Below are 17,610 nucleotides of genomic sequence, written 5' to 3'. Positions count from 1 at the left end.
AAGGCTGTAGCTCAAATTCATCTCTGTAGCATGCTCAAATATGAAGAAAGTAAGAAAATAAAAGGAAATAAAAAGGAACCTGGAAAAGCATTTATTTTTAGGACCTGGCTTTCTCTGGCTGCTCTAGGATAGTGACTGTCGCTTGCTCTTTAATTTTGTGTGGAAAATTCTGTCTCCTTTTAAGAGAAGAATGGGTGCTCATAATTACTACATTAATTAGCAGTCCTGGGTGCAATTTTTTTAGAAGGTGCCCCTCCCCTTTCCCATCCCCAAGGGCCCTTAGGTGCACAGCCACAATTTCAGGGTTCGGTTGAATCAGTCACCGTGCTGTGCTTGGATATACGTGCCTGCAGCAGCACTCCAGTCCCCGCAGCCGTGTGTCGTCTCCTGTTGCTCTCCTGGTGCTGCAGACTTCTGCATCCTCTGCGATGGGACACTTCGGAGGGGTAAGTGGAGGGGCACTGTGTACCCCTCCCTTTTCCTTCACCCCCTCTACTGCTCATAGGACTCTGTTTAGAGACCCTCCTAACCCCAGGAAGGCATCTTCTCTAGCACCACACCTGCCTTCCTGGGACCATTCCTCCCCTCCTTCCCTGGGGTAGGGCTGGCCGAAGGTGGGAAGTTTGCAGATACTGGGCTTGCCAGTTCTGTGCTGAGAACCGGTGAGGGAAGGTGCGCGCGTTGCTCCTCTGGGTGCATTAGAAGAGGATGCAGGAGAGCCGGAGCCTGGGCATCTCTGGTGTAAGCAGACGGCATGGATTCTCTCTAGCTTTTGTGCCCTCCATCTTCTGTACTTGTTCTCATCTCTGTCCTGGCTGCAGGGCACTGGGACATATCTGCATGTAGATCTGCGCTGTTTGAGTCTCCATGCTAGAGTTTGCTAAATTTAGCAAAACAGATGTAAGGTATGATGAGTTATTTTGGTAGAGTTGTCCATCTGAGGGACACCTTTTAATGTTAAATGGGCTGGAAATTTTTTCTCTGCCTAGAAATGGCCTTTTCTCAGCTATGTCAATTCTCTTTAAATACCAGAAGCTGATGAAGTCAGCCTATAGTAAGGTTGTGTGTGAAGAAAGGGACTTCCCTGTCATTCCCCAGTTTAACTTGGGATAAGAAAGGGATAACAAACAAAAAATGTGCCTGTTTCAAGGATTTTCAAGTCAGTTAGTGATAGTTTAGGATACTGAGAAATATCTAAAGCAATCGCTTAATTTCTTCCTCAAATTCTGTGCTGTTTGCTGGCAACAGATGGATTTCTCGGAGCATCTCTGTCCCATGTGCCCTGGTCAGTGCTTTAGTTAACATGCTGAGCAGCTACTGACTTGTAAGAGCAGTTTCTTTCTTGTTTTCTGCTACATAGGCATTAAGCTTTACAGCCTTAAGTAAATGAATGAATGAGCAAACAAGTTGGACAGCTTTTAGGTTGTTGCGAGGTTGGGTCCCTATAGTGAGAGCTTTCTAATATCTCATTCCTTGACACCTTCGTCCCTAAAACACCTGGGCTTTGCTGAAGAGCTTTTAAAATCAACTTCCAGCTGTTAAAATATTCAGCTTATGCTTGATGGGGCTGATGCTGTCTTCAGATCCCATTTCTGCTTTTAGAATGCAGTTCTTGCTTTGGTCAGCAACACAAAGTGATCAGGTACATTTGTTGTTCCACAGGTATGAGCTGGCAATAGGTTTCTCATGCATCAGCTGTCTGGCGGAGGGAAAGCAAAGCAAGGCGGGAACTTTGACGATGAGGAAGAGAAGGATTGCATCTTGTTCCCCAGTGGGTGCGTCCAAAAGAAGTAAGCAGAAACTTGGACAAAAAGATTTACTTCAAAGTGTAGACAGAGCGTAGCTTTAGCTCTCCTGTACCACTCAGATGATAGCATCTACTTTTATGATGGAGCTCAATCACTGCCTGCTTTTGGTTGCTTTACAAAAAAAAAAAAGGGGGGGAGCATTCACAACACACACTGTATTTCTAGTGCTCACCCTTCAAAAAGAAAGTAAATTTATCAGTTATATCAGTGAACAGAATGAAAGTCTTGAAAATACATATTTGATTTAGAGTCGTCCATGAGTCTTTAGGTGTTAATGTTACCCAGGCAAAGGTGTTCCTCTGAGTGGGATGTGAGACGACAGCTTCCCTCGGAAATAAGATCTTCGTGTAAGAAGTACAGACTTTTGCCCTTACATCTGAGTCCTTTCTGCCATAGTAGGAGGTAGGAAGATGATTCTATATTACTTTCTTAGGTAGGAAGGGGTTTCTGTATTACTTTCTTTAAGGTTTTTTTTCGCCTGCTCTCGCCAAAGAGCCTCTGATAGTCATGATCAGATTCAAGACAGTAGACCAAATAAACCTGGTTCAATGTAGTGTAAAGATTTCTGTGTTTCCACCCCATTTCTCCTAGAACCAATCCTTTTTTGTAAAACAGGTGTCCTAATTCTAGTGTAGTACTAAAGGGGGATGATGGTCTTCATTTGAGTGAATAAATTGGCTCTTGATTTGCACTAGAAAGTTGATGGTAAGTGAAATAAAAGCAGTTCCACAGGATTTTATTATTAATAAATAGTAAAAAAACCCAAAGCAGCCAAACAAACAATTAAAAAACACCCACAGTAGATCCAGAAGTTGATCTGTTTGGCTGCTCCTTTTCCTGGAAGCAGTTAGACCTTTTCAAGGTAACTATATTTGAACTTCACTGGAAAGCCTTATAACTTAATAGCAGCAAGTCTAGCAAATGTATCGGTACTTCACAGAGATGGTATTCATTGCATGTCTTAACACGCATGCAACACAGCCAGCGTGCAGCTGTGGGGCATGAGAATGTGTTCTTCCTACTCGGGGCTGATTTGGGTAGAGCTTGCCAAGCTCCAGTTTCTGACTTTGGCCCTCTCTCCTCTCTCCTCTCTCCTCTCTCCTCTCTCCTCTCTCCTCTCTCCTCTCTCCTCTCTCCTCTCTCCTCTCTCCTCTCTCCTCTCTCCTCTCTCCTCTCTCCTCTCTCCTCTCTCCTCTCTCCTCTCTCCTCTCTCCTCTCTCCTCTCTCCTCTCTCCTCTCTCCTCTCTCCTCTCTCCTCTCTCCTCTCTCCCTTTTTTTTTTTCCCCTTTTTTTTTTTTTAACGGAATGCCACAGTAGACCACATGGGACAAATATTTCCCAATTTAAAAATTGCTGGAAAGTGCCGGGAAGGGGTCGGCCGACACTTGTGGATCTTTTTCAGCAGTGCAAGTGCTCCATCTACAGGCAAAAACATCTGCTAAGATCATTGATCAGCATGGTCAGAGTGCTTTCCTTCAATTATATTAATAAAAGGACAATGTAGCTAAAAAGCTACCTCGCAGAGTCCACCGGTGTGATTCTGAGCAACCAGCTTTCAACAGAAAATTGTGAACCGTAAGTTCACCTCCAAAGGGTAGTTTCTTCTTGAAAAAAAACTTGGCTTGTTTGGTCAGTGAGAAAGGGGAAAGTTGCTGCATGTGAAGTGGGGTGGTGGCAGGGAGTTAAAAAAAAGCTGTAGAAGTTAAAAGCAAATGTTGGCGTGAGGGGAAAAATGAGTATGAAGTTGCCATCTGTAAGTTCAGGTGGGCAACTGGAAGATGGTTTCCGTCCCTGTCAGTGTGGTGAGATTTGAACTGTTTCCCAGCAGTGAGACAGAGGAGTAAGAAATCCAACTCATTCAAAGTGATCTGGATAAATTGGGAGTGGGATCATGCGATAGTAGCTGTGGTATCAAGGTGCTGGATTTGGTGACTTTGGTAGCACCTTTCAAGCCAGCAGTCAACGATGTTGTTGGGACAAACAATTAAAGCATTCAAGAGGGCAAAAGCCTCTTATTTAATAGTAATAAGCCTAATAAGTAAGTCTCTTACTTATTTTTGAGGGTTTTTTTAAAGACCCGAGTCGAATGGCTTGTGAAAACAAAACAATGTGTTCTTACAGAGATCTGGACAGAGCAACAGCAGCGAGGAGTTTTCCCGTGTAAGCCTGCCAGCGTGCCTCCGATCAGAGTTAGAGACACATTCCTGGGTAGGAGCATAATTCGGTCAGCATGTCTGCTAATTGGCCTCTGTGGCTGCCAGTATAGCAACAGATAAGGCCTTATTTACTTACCCAAGGGAGAGAAACATAATCTTGAACACATCTTAAATACAGTTCAATTTAAGGACAAGTCGTAGAACATTAGGAAAAATTTTCTTAACTTGTTTAGCTTTGTTTTTAGGTGAAAATGGCAAAATTGTTTAATAAAAAGCAGAATACTTACTAGGTATGTGTGTACGTAGAAAGAGTCAGAACGGTGTGCTCTTGTTTATTGATAGTACTGGGGTATCTTCATCAGTCTGATGCAATACACATTAAGCAGTTGGTAAGATTTTTCTAAAGGGACAACTCAATACCTGGTATTTAGGAAGAGTCTGAAGAGTCAGGGGAAATCACTGACCCCACGATGTTAGCTTTTGATGTGGAAGATAAGGCACATGTCCCAGAACAGTGCAGCAAAGAGTTACTTGTTCAGACATCGGTCTGAAATACAACAGAGGGGAAGCTCCTGGGACATCAGTGGTGCCTTGAGAGCTGACATGACTCTTGAGAGGGTTTTATGGGACATAATTCTTGCCAAACAAGTGTGACTTTGAGGAATTATAGGTTTGGGTTTAATAGCAGCAGTGAGTGTAATCATAAATGCTTCTCAAAAGCCTACCTTGTTGCTCCAAAATAATGTAACTATACAGCATATCCTTAGAGCATGTGTTAAAAGGATTAAGAACCAGTTAGCAAAGTTTTCATAGTAATAGTTAGTGGGAATCCCTATCAAATAGGTGTTTGAGATTCTTTTCCTCTGCAGTGATCTGTGCTATTCAGTGCTCCCATAAAGGTCTGGAAGCAATTGTGGTGGCAGCTGTTGAGCAGCAGTGAATCATACACAGCAATGCAGATTTCTTGGGGCCTCTTTCTGGAGGGGAACAACAAAAGCACTTCAGTAAGGCAAATTTGAAATTACACATCTAGGAGTAAGAAACACAAGGACTTCCAACAAATAAGGGACTGTGTTCTTGAGTCAAAAAAAAGGGTTTAGTGATTGTAGTGGACAAGCAGTTCAAAAGAAATTCTCAGTGCGATGAGTAGAAGGCTTCGTGATGGTATAAAAGGCAAATACCCAGTAGAATGAGTGTGGATGTACAGAAATACACATGCACACAAACATTTTTTCTTTATGCAGTGTTGATGAAATTGATCCTGGAATACTTGGAATATTGTATCCAGTTTTTGTGTCAAGATTTCCTTTTCTTTATTTAAAAAAAAATGTAAAAACACCCAACCAAGCAAACCAGAAACTACCAAGAAAGCAGTCTAAAGGCTGAAGGAAATACTTTGAGCTCTGGAAGTCCTTACTGTAGTAAATAACACCTACAGGTAGAGAAAATGTTGGAGATAAGAGTCTAAGATTTGAGATGTGTTCTTTTCAGCAGAGAAAGGAGATGTAGTAAGTATGAACTGCAGCAACTTTTGCCAGAAAAGGGGAAAAGAAACTAAAAAAAAAAAAAAAAGATGCATGGCTTTAGTGTTGGAAATTAATTTTAAGCAAACAAAGCAGTTGGTTCTGTGGAACTGTCAGTGGGCACTACGGTGCTTCCCACACACCTGCAGGCTCAGCAGCTCCTCAGCAAATCCATATCCCCCCGTCACTGCGCTGTAGTCAAGCGGGTCCTGCATCTCCAGGTGTGTCTGTGCTCAGGTGTAGTAACAGGATTAGCTAGAGAAGCAGAATGCTTGATTGCTTATGGTGTGTTTCCTGGGCTGCCTAGGAGCAGAAGAGGACCCTGCTGTGCCATAATCAAGTATATTTCTGAGTTCTTTATTCCAGATCTTCACATAGTAGAAACACTGTTCTCATTCCTCATCAAGCCCCAAGCTGGCTTATAAGGAACAAATTCAATGTATCCAAGCACAAGGCAATCTGTCTTAGCAATGATCTTAATAAAGTCTAGTCAGCAATAAACCCTGGTAGTCAGAAGTGATTTTCCTTGAGTTTCCTGATTAGGGAATGCTGTTCAATTATCTGGATTCCAATGAGCAGCTGGCATACATGCTGCAGACAGAAAGGGAGAGTGGGGGAGAGGTCTTTAATTATCTTTAAGTCAGCAAAGATCAGTGTGTTGAATCAAAACAGATGGAGTGTATAATCCACTAGCAATACTCATGATTGGGTAAATACAGTTATATGGCAAAGAGGAGGAAGGCAAAGCAAATGGAGAGGAATTTCCTTGTGGGTAGGCTTTGAATGTGGGTATATTTACACTGTCACTGCTAGCCAAGGTGGAAGCATGAAGTGTAAATGCAGCGTCAGAGTGAACCTTTCTGTGGTGACTTGCCAGGCTGCTCTGGGGAAGCGGCAGGCTTTGGGAGAGTCACTTCCCTGAGAAACCTTGTGCTTTGTGTTCCTCTGGCAGTGGCTGTGTTATGCAGATGGTAGATTTGTGAGTCTCTTGGTTCCAGAAGGCACAGGTTTAATTCCTTTCCTGGGGTGCACTTCAGGCACTTCTGCAGTGACTGCCAATCAGGCTGGACGTGTCGGACAAAGTAATTGTGAAGACATTTTCTGGACAGGTACGAGCCGGTGAGATGTGTGAGGGAGGCACAGTACAGCTGCTGGGTGGAGCTCAGTGATTGCCTTTACTCATTTCAGGGTTTTCTGTTGTGATGCAGACTGCAGGTGTCTGCTAGGGACAGGATTAAATCCCGTGGCCCTTTCTCCAGGGGGTGCTAGCTGGTTCTTAGAACGGCATAGAGCTGTGTGCCGGCAAGAAGTCACCGGTGATAGGACAGGAACACCTGTAGCACCCAGAGCACAGCTGGTGTGTGTTGTGTGCTAAGTCACAGGGATGTTTTTGTGTGCACAGGCACTGCCACGTGTGTCTTGGACGGGGACCCAGGCCAAACCAGGAATCTGGAGAGAATCTCATCAGCCTTAGCAAAGTGTGCATGGAAGACTGGCATGGGGTATCTCTACCACTACTTCTGAGCCCCAACTATTGTAATTTGTCTAACTCTGAAGTGCATTTTAGCAACTGATTTTTCATCTTGTTATGTCGGTGTGAATATTTGATCAATAGATGGAAACAGGCAGCAGGAGCAGCATCTGGAAAGGTGGTTTGTTCACCTGGAGATGAAGCACTGCTTACTGTCATATGGCTGTGTATCTGTTCCCCAGTTAAAGCCTAAACGGTACAAGGCAAACAAGAAATGAATCGAGTGCCTGTGATGTGTGTAGAGGTTTCTCCTCCCTTTCATCTCTCCTGTGGGGATAGGAGCTGGATTTGAGCTGCTGTGCTGAGTATACCAGCAGCAGCACTAAACAGAGCTTTGGGTAAAGTACTGCTTTAATTTTGTGGCAAACGCTTCCATAGAGGCACCATGCTTCCTTACTGAAGGGTGACTCTCGATACCAAAACCAAATGCTACGCATGGAGGAGCGCAGAGGTGAGGTGAGTTTTGCCGTACTGTATTACGGGGAGATTAGCTAGTGCTCCAGCAAAGCTGTCGTCACAGGTTCACGCAGTCTAGATCCGATATGCCAGAGGCAAGGGGCTGCCACCGTTGCATATTTCTGGTTGTGCAGGTACCCTTGCACCTCATAGTGCTCTCAGGTAACCTTGAACCTCTGCTTTTCAACTGCCTGTTTTCCTTTAAACAGCACCATGAGAGAAAACAAGCATCCTGCAGTGCTTGCCGCCTCCTAATTGAAACAAGCTAGAAACAAACTGGGTTTTCCTCAACTGCGATTCTGTTCCTTGTTGTAACTTCCCTGTATCAGTGCCCCATCCTTGTTGTCATGTCCCCCCCGTCCCAAGATCTTCTGAATTAACTAGTATGTAGAATGACTGAGCAGAAATTTAGGTGTAACTTGTTTGCAGTGAAAGACATCTCAGGCTGAAGAAAGGCTGAGTGGCAGGAACTTGTTCTGATGCTGTAAGAGCACATCCATAGGTGATACGCAGCAGATGGTGATACCCATTGGTACGGGGCTGCATTGTGGACGCGCTGCTACCTGCCTGTAGTGCAGACTACAGCTGCAGCCTCAGCACAGGGTGGGGTGGACAGTCCCCGCATGAGCCTCTGTGTTGCAGTGCGCTGTGATGATGACCGAGTCTCCTCAGGCTGTTAATTCAGAGCAGGGCAGTAAGTCTTGCACTGGAAAAGCTGGCTCTGCTTACTGATGAGAGCTAGACACAGGCGCTGGGAATTACTTTTAAGATTGCTGTCAGGAAAGTGAAGGGGCAGGTTGGACACCCTTGAGTAATGCCTTGCACATGTGGCAAGAAGTCCAGAGACAAGCCAGAACATGGTGGGCTTCTACAGCAGCTGCCCTTGGCGTGTTACAGCACTGAAGGAGACATCCTGCACCGTGTGGCGTGACAGTCCCAGCTGGAGGAATGCGCTTCCTGACACATTTACATTGGGCTATATATGGTGTGTGGCTGAAGTTACAGGCATGTATTGATAGGGTTGGCAGGGTGGGCGTGGAGGAGAACAGGACAGTTTGCCCATCAAAAAATCTGTTGTATTCAGGCTAATTCAATTTTAAAAACTGGTGTTTGTAGAAAAAGATTCAAAACTACTTTTTGCATTCCCCCTGCAGCCATCAGAGGTTTTTCTCATTTAAGCTAGCTCTTCTGGGGTGGAGGGAAATCACGCAGACATAAAACCATGTATCGATGTACAGTCACATGCTTAAATATGTACTTTGAAAATTAAAAGGGGGGGATGATGCATAACCCCTTATTGGCTGAGGAGGCAAGAGGCATATGGCATGGATTTATTCTTTCTGGCTGCTTCCTTTTCCCCTTTTAGTTGTCTCCTAGGATTTGTTCTCATTTTCCAAACCTGAGCAAGTTCAGACAGAAACTGTAGGAAACCAAATACATATTTCTATGGCACTCAACTGAGCTTTCTGTGTAAAACTGTCTATTTGATAGCTTGTTGAATAATAAAGATGCTCTGGTTGAGAGGCTTTTCTCAGAGTCCCATAGGAGTTTGGAATTCATTCCCAACTCTGAAAGAGACCCAGACACAGCTTTGTAGTTGCAAGCATTATTTGAGAAACATGAACTTTTCTGAGTGGTTACTATGAATGTATAGTGTAAAACTTAATCAAATGAAGAAAACTGACATAGAAGCACCTTTTTTTTTATTATTAGTAGGTAGAGTTGGAAAAAAGATATAAATCTACCTTAGATGTAAAATATTTCTATTGTTTCTTTAACACAAGTGTCTCAGTTTAGGGGTTACTTTAATACCATGATTAACAAGACTAGCTTGGAGGAGGAGCTCTTTACTTTTCCTTTTTAGAGGCTTTTCAACGATATCCCAGCACTTGAATACAAGAATAAGTGAAAAATATACTCTAAGCAATGCCATCAGTTATCAGACCCAAAGTAAGCGACATGAGAGGCATGGGTAAAGAACAGAAAAGGCTTTATTGTGTTAGACAGATCTTATTGTTGCCACTGTACTGGGAAACTCACTGTAACCTCAGTTCAGGTAACATTCAGTAGAGAAGAACTCCCAATATCTTGGGTCAGTAGGTATCAGTGCCACACTGAGTTATGGTATATTCTTGAACAGATTACAGAAGATTTGTATATGGAAAACAGTTATATTAAAAAAAAAGTTTTGGTTCCTAAGATTGTGACTGGATAGTTACTGCTTTGTACATGTCCCACCCCTTTCATTTCCTTTACAACCCATCCCCAAGAGCTAAATGAACCAGAAATCTTAAAAAACATATTTCTCTGCTATTTGTTTTCTAGTAAGGCAGCAAAATCTTCCTTTTAAAATAAAGTACTGGGCATTTTTCAGTGTGAGCTTTTTACCAAGAGGACAAGCTGCTTGTATCCGGAGATTGGGAACAGTATCATTACTTTGACACAGAAGTGGCCTTTCTAGTCTGAGGGATCCAAAATTACGTTGTGACTGCTGTAATCCCCATTTTCTATTTTTTCTTATCAGTCTTACTAGTTTACAGGAACAGGCCATCAGTGGTACGATCAGAAGCAGCTCTGTTTCAGTAATCATCTTACTCTGAGATTCCTTCTAGGTGGAGCCGTTGAAAGATTTTTCTTTTAAGGCTCAGTTGAGCACTACAAGCAAGCGTATGCACAGATCCAAAATAAGTGACTATTCTCCTCTATGATTGTTATTCTTGTGTGCAAATAAATAGTGGCTTCCCAGCAAAAACTGGAGTGAGTAGTTCACATTCAGAATTATTAGTACCATGTGCATTTTATAATGTACTTGAGAACAGGTCCAGGACTCTTACAAGTTCTGCAAAAGGTACAAAATCTCACAATACATGTTTCTGGTTTCTTTCTATATCAATTTTGAGTTAGAATTTTTTTTTTTTCCTTAATAAGAGCTGAACAGAAGAGCGTGGTCTCAGTTAACCAGAAGGAACAAAAATATTCTCCATAGCTTGTTAGATCTTACAATTAAAAAAAAAAAAAAGTATGCAGTGTGGGTGTTTAAGTGCATACATTAACTATTAGAATGGAGGAGCATAATTAAAAAAATACAATTCTGTAACTGACATTTAATTTAAAAGTATTTTGTCTTTATTCAACTCCAAACAAGGAGTAAATATTGTGCTGAATTTAAGAGGCTACTTTATTCTCTATTTTCTAATAAGACTTGAAAAAAAAATGAAGCCAAATATGGTTCTAGATAGGAGAGGGTCTTGTTCTGAGGGCTTGGGCAGATTCTTTCCCCACCCGCACGCCATCCATCCTAAGTGCCCCCATCCATCCTGGATGAAACTGTGGTGTACGGCTGCTGCCCACCTGATCCTGTGCCCTTCCATGTGCTCTGAAGAGGCGTAAGTGGTTTGCAGCTGAACACAGAAAGGGTAATCTTACATGTGCTGTATTATCTGTTTAAAATAGGCTAATTAACACAGTATGCAATTATTTTAATTTGTTGGCAGGCACATTATTGTTTTTTAAACTAGAAAAAAAATCCTTCTAGTGTAAGTCTGCTTATCTTTAACTGGAACAGTTTTGATGGGAAGCATAAGCCACTTGTAATTTACAGAGCATCAGGGAGACTATCTGAATTTAAAAACCCACAAAGTGGAAAAATACCTAAGTTGATAACTCATACTCTGTAAGTTCATGGTTTGATATCTAGCCCCCCATGTTTGCATAGCATTCTGTCTGGAGAGAGGGAGATTATAAACTGTCCTTTCCAACACCTTTCTAGAATTACCCATTTTTGATATTTTGATATACTTCTGGTGAGTATCTGCAGTGTTACTGGCTAGTTTACTGACCTTGTCAACAGTGCCAGCAATGTGCGTTTAAGGGACCCCGGCTATTTCTTATAACATGTTTTTTTAAGAGTTTGGATTAGTGAGCTGGCTGGAAAAGAGCTGCTTTTCTATTCAGTTGCCCTATTGAACAGTTTAAACACTACAACTGCTGTCTTCCAGATTCCTCCAAAACATTTACAGGATGTGTAATACAATAATTCTAGAGGAATATCTTAAGTCAGGATTATCTTTAGTGTGAAGCTCTTACAGCACAGAACATTTACCTGTATAAAAACATGGGAGGCAGAAATTATCCCAGTTTGGATTTCTAAAGCAGCAGTGAATAGGGAGCTATATTTTACTACTAGAAATACTACTTTAGTTCTTACATTTCAACTCTTCAACTTTTCAGTGTTCTAGAGAGCAGACAATAATCCTACAGAGTGAGGGAAACAGGGTTTGAGGATTTTTTTTAATTGGTATGTTCATAACACAGAACTAGAGGAGTATCACCTTTAAAAATTAAGACGTGAATATGAATGATAGCCCAGGGTAATTAATCATTGCAGGAAAGTATTTTCTTGTCTGCACACAGAATGAAAACAAATGCAGGTGAAATATTCAGAAACCGCAAAATCACATTAGGACTGTAATGTGTGCAAGCAAAAAGGATGATCAAAGGACTGAGTGTGAACTAAAGCTTAAGACCTAGGAACTCCAAAGTTTTTATTGATGTGACAACATCTCTGAAGAAAAATAATGAAATTTACATGATGAAAAACTTCCAAGCTTCCATAGATTTTTTCATAAACAAAAAACATTCATGAATCAGTGAACCACAGCAATAGTAAGGCCCTACCAGTTTTGCAGACCAATTTAAACTTTGAGCAGGAAAGAAGGGGGGCACTTTGATTAAAGTCAGATGGGCTAGGATGAACTGAGCTGTCAAATTTGATGTTCTGCTCACTTAGTAAGCTTAGGCATTTGTATTTGGATGGGCATTTAAATAGATTGTGGTAGCTTTACATTAAGCCAAACCTTGAGAAGTTGGGCAATAAATGAAGACAGAAAATAGAAAATCTAAGTAGTGCTGGATTTGTTACAAAATCAAGGGCACGCTGAACAAATCTGAGAAGCATTTCCAACTGTTTGAAAACCTGCAGATAAAACAGTATCCCAAATTCAAGGCATGATTTTGAGCCTTTTAATGTTACCTGGGAAAATTATGTCCATCAGTTGAGGTTAGGACTTATGTTCTAGCCAATGGGTCTGCGATTTCCAGGCTCTCAAGTTAGATCTGAGGCTTACAGGATCTTCATCAGTGGTGGAGGTAGCAACAGCTGAGGGAACAGGCTGTGGCTTTTCCAGTGGATTTTGAAGTTTTGTTTCTGAAATGCTAAATTCCATCATGAGCTCTTTCATCTCCACCACAGGTGCAAAAAAACAGTAATGCTAATTCCAGCAATCCAGATCCTATTTCATAGGCAGAAATTAACCCAAAGGCAAGTAATAAAAATGCATACATCATCCCGTTCAATTATTCAGCAGTTTTGCAGACATACCGGAAAAAACTAGCTTTCAATATAAAAATTGTCTATGAAACAGTCTAACTTGAATTTTTCTCCATGGATCATAATTCCACGTGTGCTGCTGGATCTGTAGAAGAGGAGAGAAAAATGAGCACTCCATTTCCAGCTGCCTCAATTGGCAGATTGGTTTGGAAATTAGTATATAAACCCCAAAGACTTGTTCTTTGCAAGGTTACCAGTGACGGAAGAACAATTCATACCCATTGTGTATAGCGGCACTTTAATTAAGGGTTAAGATAAGGCCAAGCTCATAAAATTGCAGGAACAGTGAGGGTCTTTAAGAGAACTGGAACAAGTGTGCAATATAGCGGTCTGTTCTCCAGGTTTCAGAATCAGGTTAAGTTACACCAGCCTCACTCAGCAAGGCCTTTCTGTCCCATTAAAATATACAGATTATTTAACAGACCCTCCAAGCAAGCCTTTGCATGGTGCAAGCTTACAGTGATCGAGTATGCAACTTAACCCCAGTCCAAACAGGTGAGAAGAATGTCACAGAAGTAGGGAAATAGTCAGAAAGATTACCATGTGTGTGTTGTCCTGGCATCTTAGCTGGTATACCCGTTTCTTTTTCTTTCTGGAAAAGACTATGGAGCAGTTTGATTTCTTGATCATAGTCCTGCCATTCTGGAACTATACGCATCGCTGCTTGCAACTTGGGCTCTTTGGTCATTGGGTTATTACACTGCAAACAAAACATATGAACTGTTCAGACACTTAATGCATAAAGAAGGTTTATTTACTGAAGAGATGTGTGCTTCCCCCTGGTGGAATTAATCTGTTGTTGGTGAACACCACATGCCTGTATTTTAGCTAGAGTACAGCGTAAAGTCTCTTTCCAAACTCATAATAATGCCACTGCTCCAGGTCAGAGAAATATAGAGGCTAAAGGAAAAAACTAAAGTGCTGAAAACATGTAGGTAACAATACCGGATTAGGTGCCTAGATCTGAGGTAGGGAAGCGCCTCTAAAATTGGTCACTATATTTTATTGTGACATAAGAATGAGGGAGCCATACTGCACTTACCAGATCAATGGTTTTTGCTCTTTTCTTTGAGGAATCATCACACCATGTTTCACACCACAGCCACTCCTGTGGGAGCGATTTAATTGGCACCTGGTGGATCATGTTGTTAGGCAAATCCTGTTGCAAAGAATAAGAGTTAGTAGCAGTTTCCACAGGGTGCAAGGTGGGAGAAACAAACCCCCCAACCAGATAGTACTGAGAAGTTTAACTTTTGTAAACAGGTTTTTTTCCAGTGCAAATAAAAAGCAATGAATCAACCTTTCATTCCATTCCAAACAAAGTCCTTTGGAAAAAAACCTGCATACTGCAACTGTTAATCTTATTTTGTTGAAAATTAGTTATTTAGCAAACAGTATTAAAGCAGTAATATGAATCTGGTATCAAATCTATACTGGGCCAGTTTGGAAGACTGTTCGTAATTGATTAAAACCATTGTGTTATTTTTTCCATCCGCCACAGTATAAGCCTTATTTCCATGTTATTAAGTCACAGTAAAGCACTCGGAGCTGGATAGCTCAAGAAACAAGTACCCAGTTGTGTTACATATTTGTCTTGGAGCATACTGGAAAATCTGATAGTCTTAAGACATTTAAGGGGAAGGTGGTGTTTCCACCCACCAGTTATATTTGATGCTATCAATGCCTGCCTCATTTGAAGGCAGGGCGTAATGGGACTGCCACTGTCATCTGGCTGTGATTGAAGTTTGATCAGGAAAGGAGAGGTCCCAACCTGCCATCATACCCCAGTAAAACAAAACAAACCAAACAATAAAAACACACCTGATCAAGGTTGGACAGACTGTTAGGATCCTGACTAAGACCCTGATATTGTCCTCTGAGTCGATCTCCAGCTGCTATCTTCCTGAACTTCTTCAGATCCACAACATACAGAGCACTATATGGAGATGATGCAATTAGTAATGACATTTGACTGATGGATAACTTACTGCAGCCCCAGTAGACCCCAAGATATAATATGCTAAAACAATCTCTTAGTGGCAGAATATTAAATCATCTAATACAAGCAGGAAAGCAGTTCTAACAAGGTCATGGCACGTACGAAAAAAAATTTTCAACAAATCTATCTTAGCTTTGCTGTTATGCAGTCCCTTCTTCCAATATTTGTTATTAACAAATGAAGATGTCTGGTTAGTTAAGACTTCAGTTCTTCATCTGTAAAAGTTGTAGCACACTGGAAGTCCCTAGTGCTTCAAATGGACCATAGGCAATGCAATCTTAAAGAGGCAACAGTAAGCAAAAAGTGGTTCACTGCAGCATTGTATACCTCAGCTAGTTTCCTGCTAATTCTAAGTAGTAGCAAAAGCTTTCCCCCTCTATTTTGCAAAAACTGAATTCTTCAGTACCTGATGTGGTATTTTCTTCCAGCTAAATGACTTGCCCAGTATCCCGATTTCCAGAACCTGTAGCCATCCATTTCTCTTCGACTGTCACAGAATGGAGTATATCCATAAGGAGCACCATCTAGATTGAAATCTCTTAATTCCTTTAGATCTGTGCGCACAATCTGAAGGGAAAGGACACTTTATTTTTATTTGTAGAAGCCTACCACAGGTTATTTTGAAATGCTGGTCAGGATTTAATTCAAACTGAGCAAACAGTTAAAGGAAGAATTACCTGTTACATGCTGCAGTCTTTTGCATTATGTATAAAAACACAGCACAAAAGGTGTTGTCTCCTCTGCCCTTAGGGCTGGAGCAACTAAAATAGAACTTAAAATAATCTGATAGGGGTTGGTTTGACAGCTGAAGTGCCAAATTGTTGCTTAATAAGCAGCAAGAATTCTCACTATACATGAACCCTACTGTGATACTTTGTATCCTTTCCTCTTGAAAGTTTGCAAACCCTTCAGGGATGAAGGCTTTTTAATGTCTTTTTGACACAAGTGTGGTGGCAGTAATACTACTCTAAAAATACCACTCTGGTGGGAAAAAAATGCATTAATATCTCTTTTATAAACAGAGCAAAAGCTGTCTAAAATGAGAACAGCGTAGCTGGAAATTTATCCTAGGTGATACTTTAGCATAAGTTGTAATGTTTTAACTGACATGGGATCATACAATGCCAAAACACCTAAGGCATTTTATACTTACATGTTGATAATCTGTACTTCTCAGTTTCATATATGTTTTTGAGGGAGTATTTTTGGCAGTTCTCACTGCACATGTATCCTGTACTTTCAAACCTTTCAGGCAGTAAGCACATACAAAGCCTTATAGACACACTTTGCTTTGCAGCAGGACATGGCTTCGTGCACAAGGGATTTGCCTTCTCGCTCCTCTGAAAGCCACTCAGATCTGGCCAAGTTAAAAGCAGGGGGGTGAGCGGGGGAGAGTGTTTGGTGACTTAGGAAAACACCGTATGTGGTAAGTGATCTGCAGGCTGGGAGAACAGATGGAACTGGAAAAATGGAAGGCTGAAACAAGAATCTATTTGGCAAACTAGCTGGAATCACAGTGAGCGAACGAGGAACCAGACAAAAGTAAAAGACAGGCCAACAAAACCAATCTTTGTGGGAACAGGCAGAAAAACCAGCACTCACTGAAGCATGCTATAGTTACAGAATCAACCTTCATGCCTGCGAAGGGCTCAGACTTGCAACCTTTTCCAATAATACAGAAATTGTATTCAAGAACATGGTATTCTTAAAGAAAAACAGAAAAAGAAAAAAGGAAAAGATCAAGTAATTCCAACCTCTGTGTTACCTGATCAGCATCCACAAACAGGATTTTATCAACAGCTAATGGGAAGAGCACATCTAGAAAGAGGATCTTGTAACCCCAGATGATACGCTGTTTCTCTGTTTGCTGATGAAGCCAGCGCGGCCATTTATACTGGACAAGCTCATACTGGAAATTATACTTGTCTGCCATGTATGGGATGAACTCCTGCAGAGAGAGGGGGAAAAAAAGTAGCTTATCTCAGTTCTTTGTTCCTCTGCAGGTAAAAGAAAAATGCATTACAAGAGATAGACTTCAGTCCTATAATAAAGCATAGAACATTAGAAAATGAAATATCACAAAGAGTAACTACAGTTTCATTGTTACTTCAGACAAAGACATAACCTCAAACTGAACAATCAGTACAAATTGTATAGCCAACTATCATAAGACAACTAAATATTTTGGCATTTTCCCCCACACAATTACTTATGAGGCATTTTATAGTGATCCACAGATCAGTGTAAAAGAATGCATTACTCAAATCACAAAATTTCACAGATGGGAGAATTATTATTTAGGGCTGTACAAAGCAGTGTAAATGGGAATAATAAAATAAGAGAAAAGAATTGGGAGAAATTTTTTACTAGAACAACTTGGCCCACTCAAATCAGTTGACATTCTCATCTGTGAGGCCCCCTCTGACACCGGGAGAGTACAGGTTTAGGCAAGGGATGCTGGTACAACACAGCCATTAGGAAGGGAGGGGGGAAGCATATTGTTGCACCACCCCAAGAGGTGACTGACAATAGCAGAGTCACAGCACAGCCCATGTTTGCAGCAATGCGGACACTGCCAATTATTTTCCCTTGAGTTTATGCTGAACAGGCAAGATTCTCTAAGAAATGCTACCTCCTAATATTAAATGTTAAAAGTTGCAAATTCCTGAACATCTTGACATCCATTTACCTCTGGGTTCTGTTTTGAATCCTGCCGTTTGTTTTATGACGTACCATATAACTGATAAG

At 41.4% G+C, this 17,610-nt stretch overlaps 1 protein-coding gene across 3 annotated transcripts in view; it reads right to left on the bottom strand.

Moving 5' to 3' along the window:
* Nucleotides 1-9,447: 9,447 nt before the first annotated feature.
* The window catches only part of UGGT1 (UDP-glucose glycoprotein glucosyltransferase 1), a 48,942-nt gene continuing 40,779 nt past the window's right edge, over nucleotides 9,448-17,610 (bottom strand). For all 3 annotated transcript variants that reach the window (XM_075158057.1, XM_075158056.1, XM_075158058.1), the window contains 6 exons: nucleotides 16,628-16,810; nucleotides 15,269-15,429; nucleotides 14,685-14,799; nucleotides 13,906-14,022; nucleotides 13,404-13,563; nucleotides 9,448-12,948 (listed from right to left, as the gene is read on the bottom strand). In XM_075158057.1, the coding sequence (XP_075014158.1) occupies nucleotides 12,923-12,948; nucleotides 13,404-13,563; nucleotides 13,906-14,022; nucleotides 14,685-14,799; nucleotides 15,269-15,429; nucleotides 16,628-16,810 (762 nt within the window). In that variant the 3' untranslated portion in view covers nucleotides 9,448-12,922. The remainder of the gene's footprint in view (nucleotides 12,949-13,403; nucleotides 13,564-13,905; nucleotides 14,023-14,684; nucleotides 14,800-15,268; nucleotides 15,430-16,627; nucleotides 16,811-17,610) is intronic.

The sequence above is a fragment of the Calonectris borealis genome, chromosome 9 (genome assembly GCF_964195595.1).
Source record: "Calonectris borealis chromosome 9, bCalBor7.hap1.2, whole genome shotgun sequence".
Lineage (NCBI taxonomy): Eukaryota > Metazoa > Chordata > Aves > Procellariiformes > Procellariidae > Calonectris > Calonectris borealis.
The sequence above is the reverse complement of the archived record's forward strand: the minus strand, read 5'-3'. Positions and strand labels throughout refer to the sequence as shown.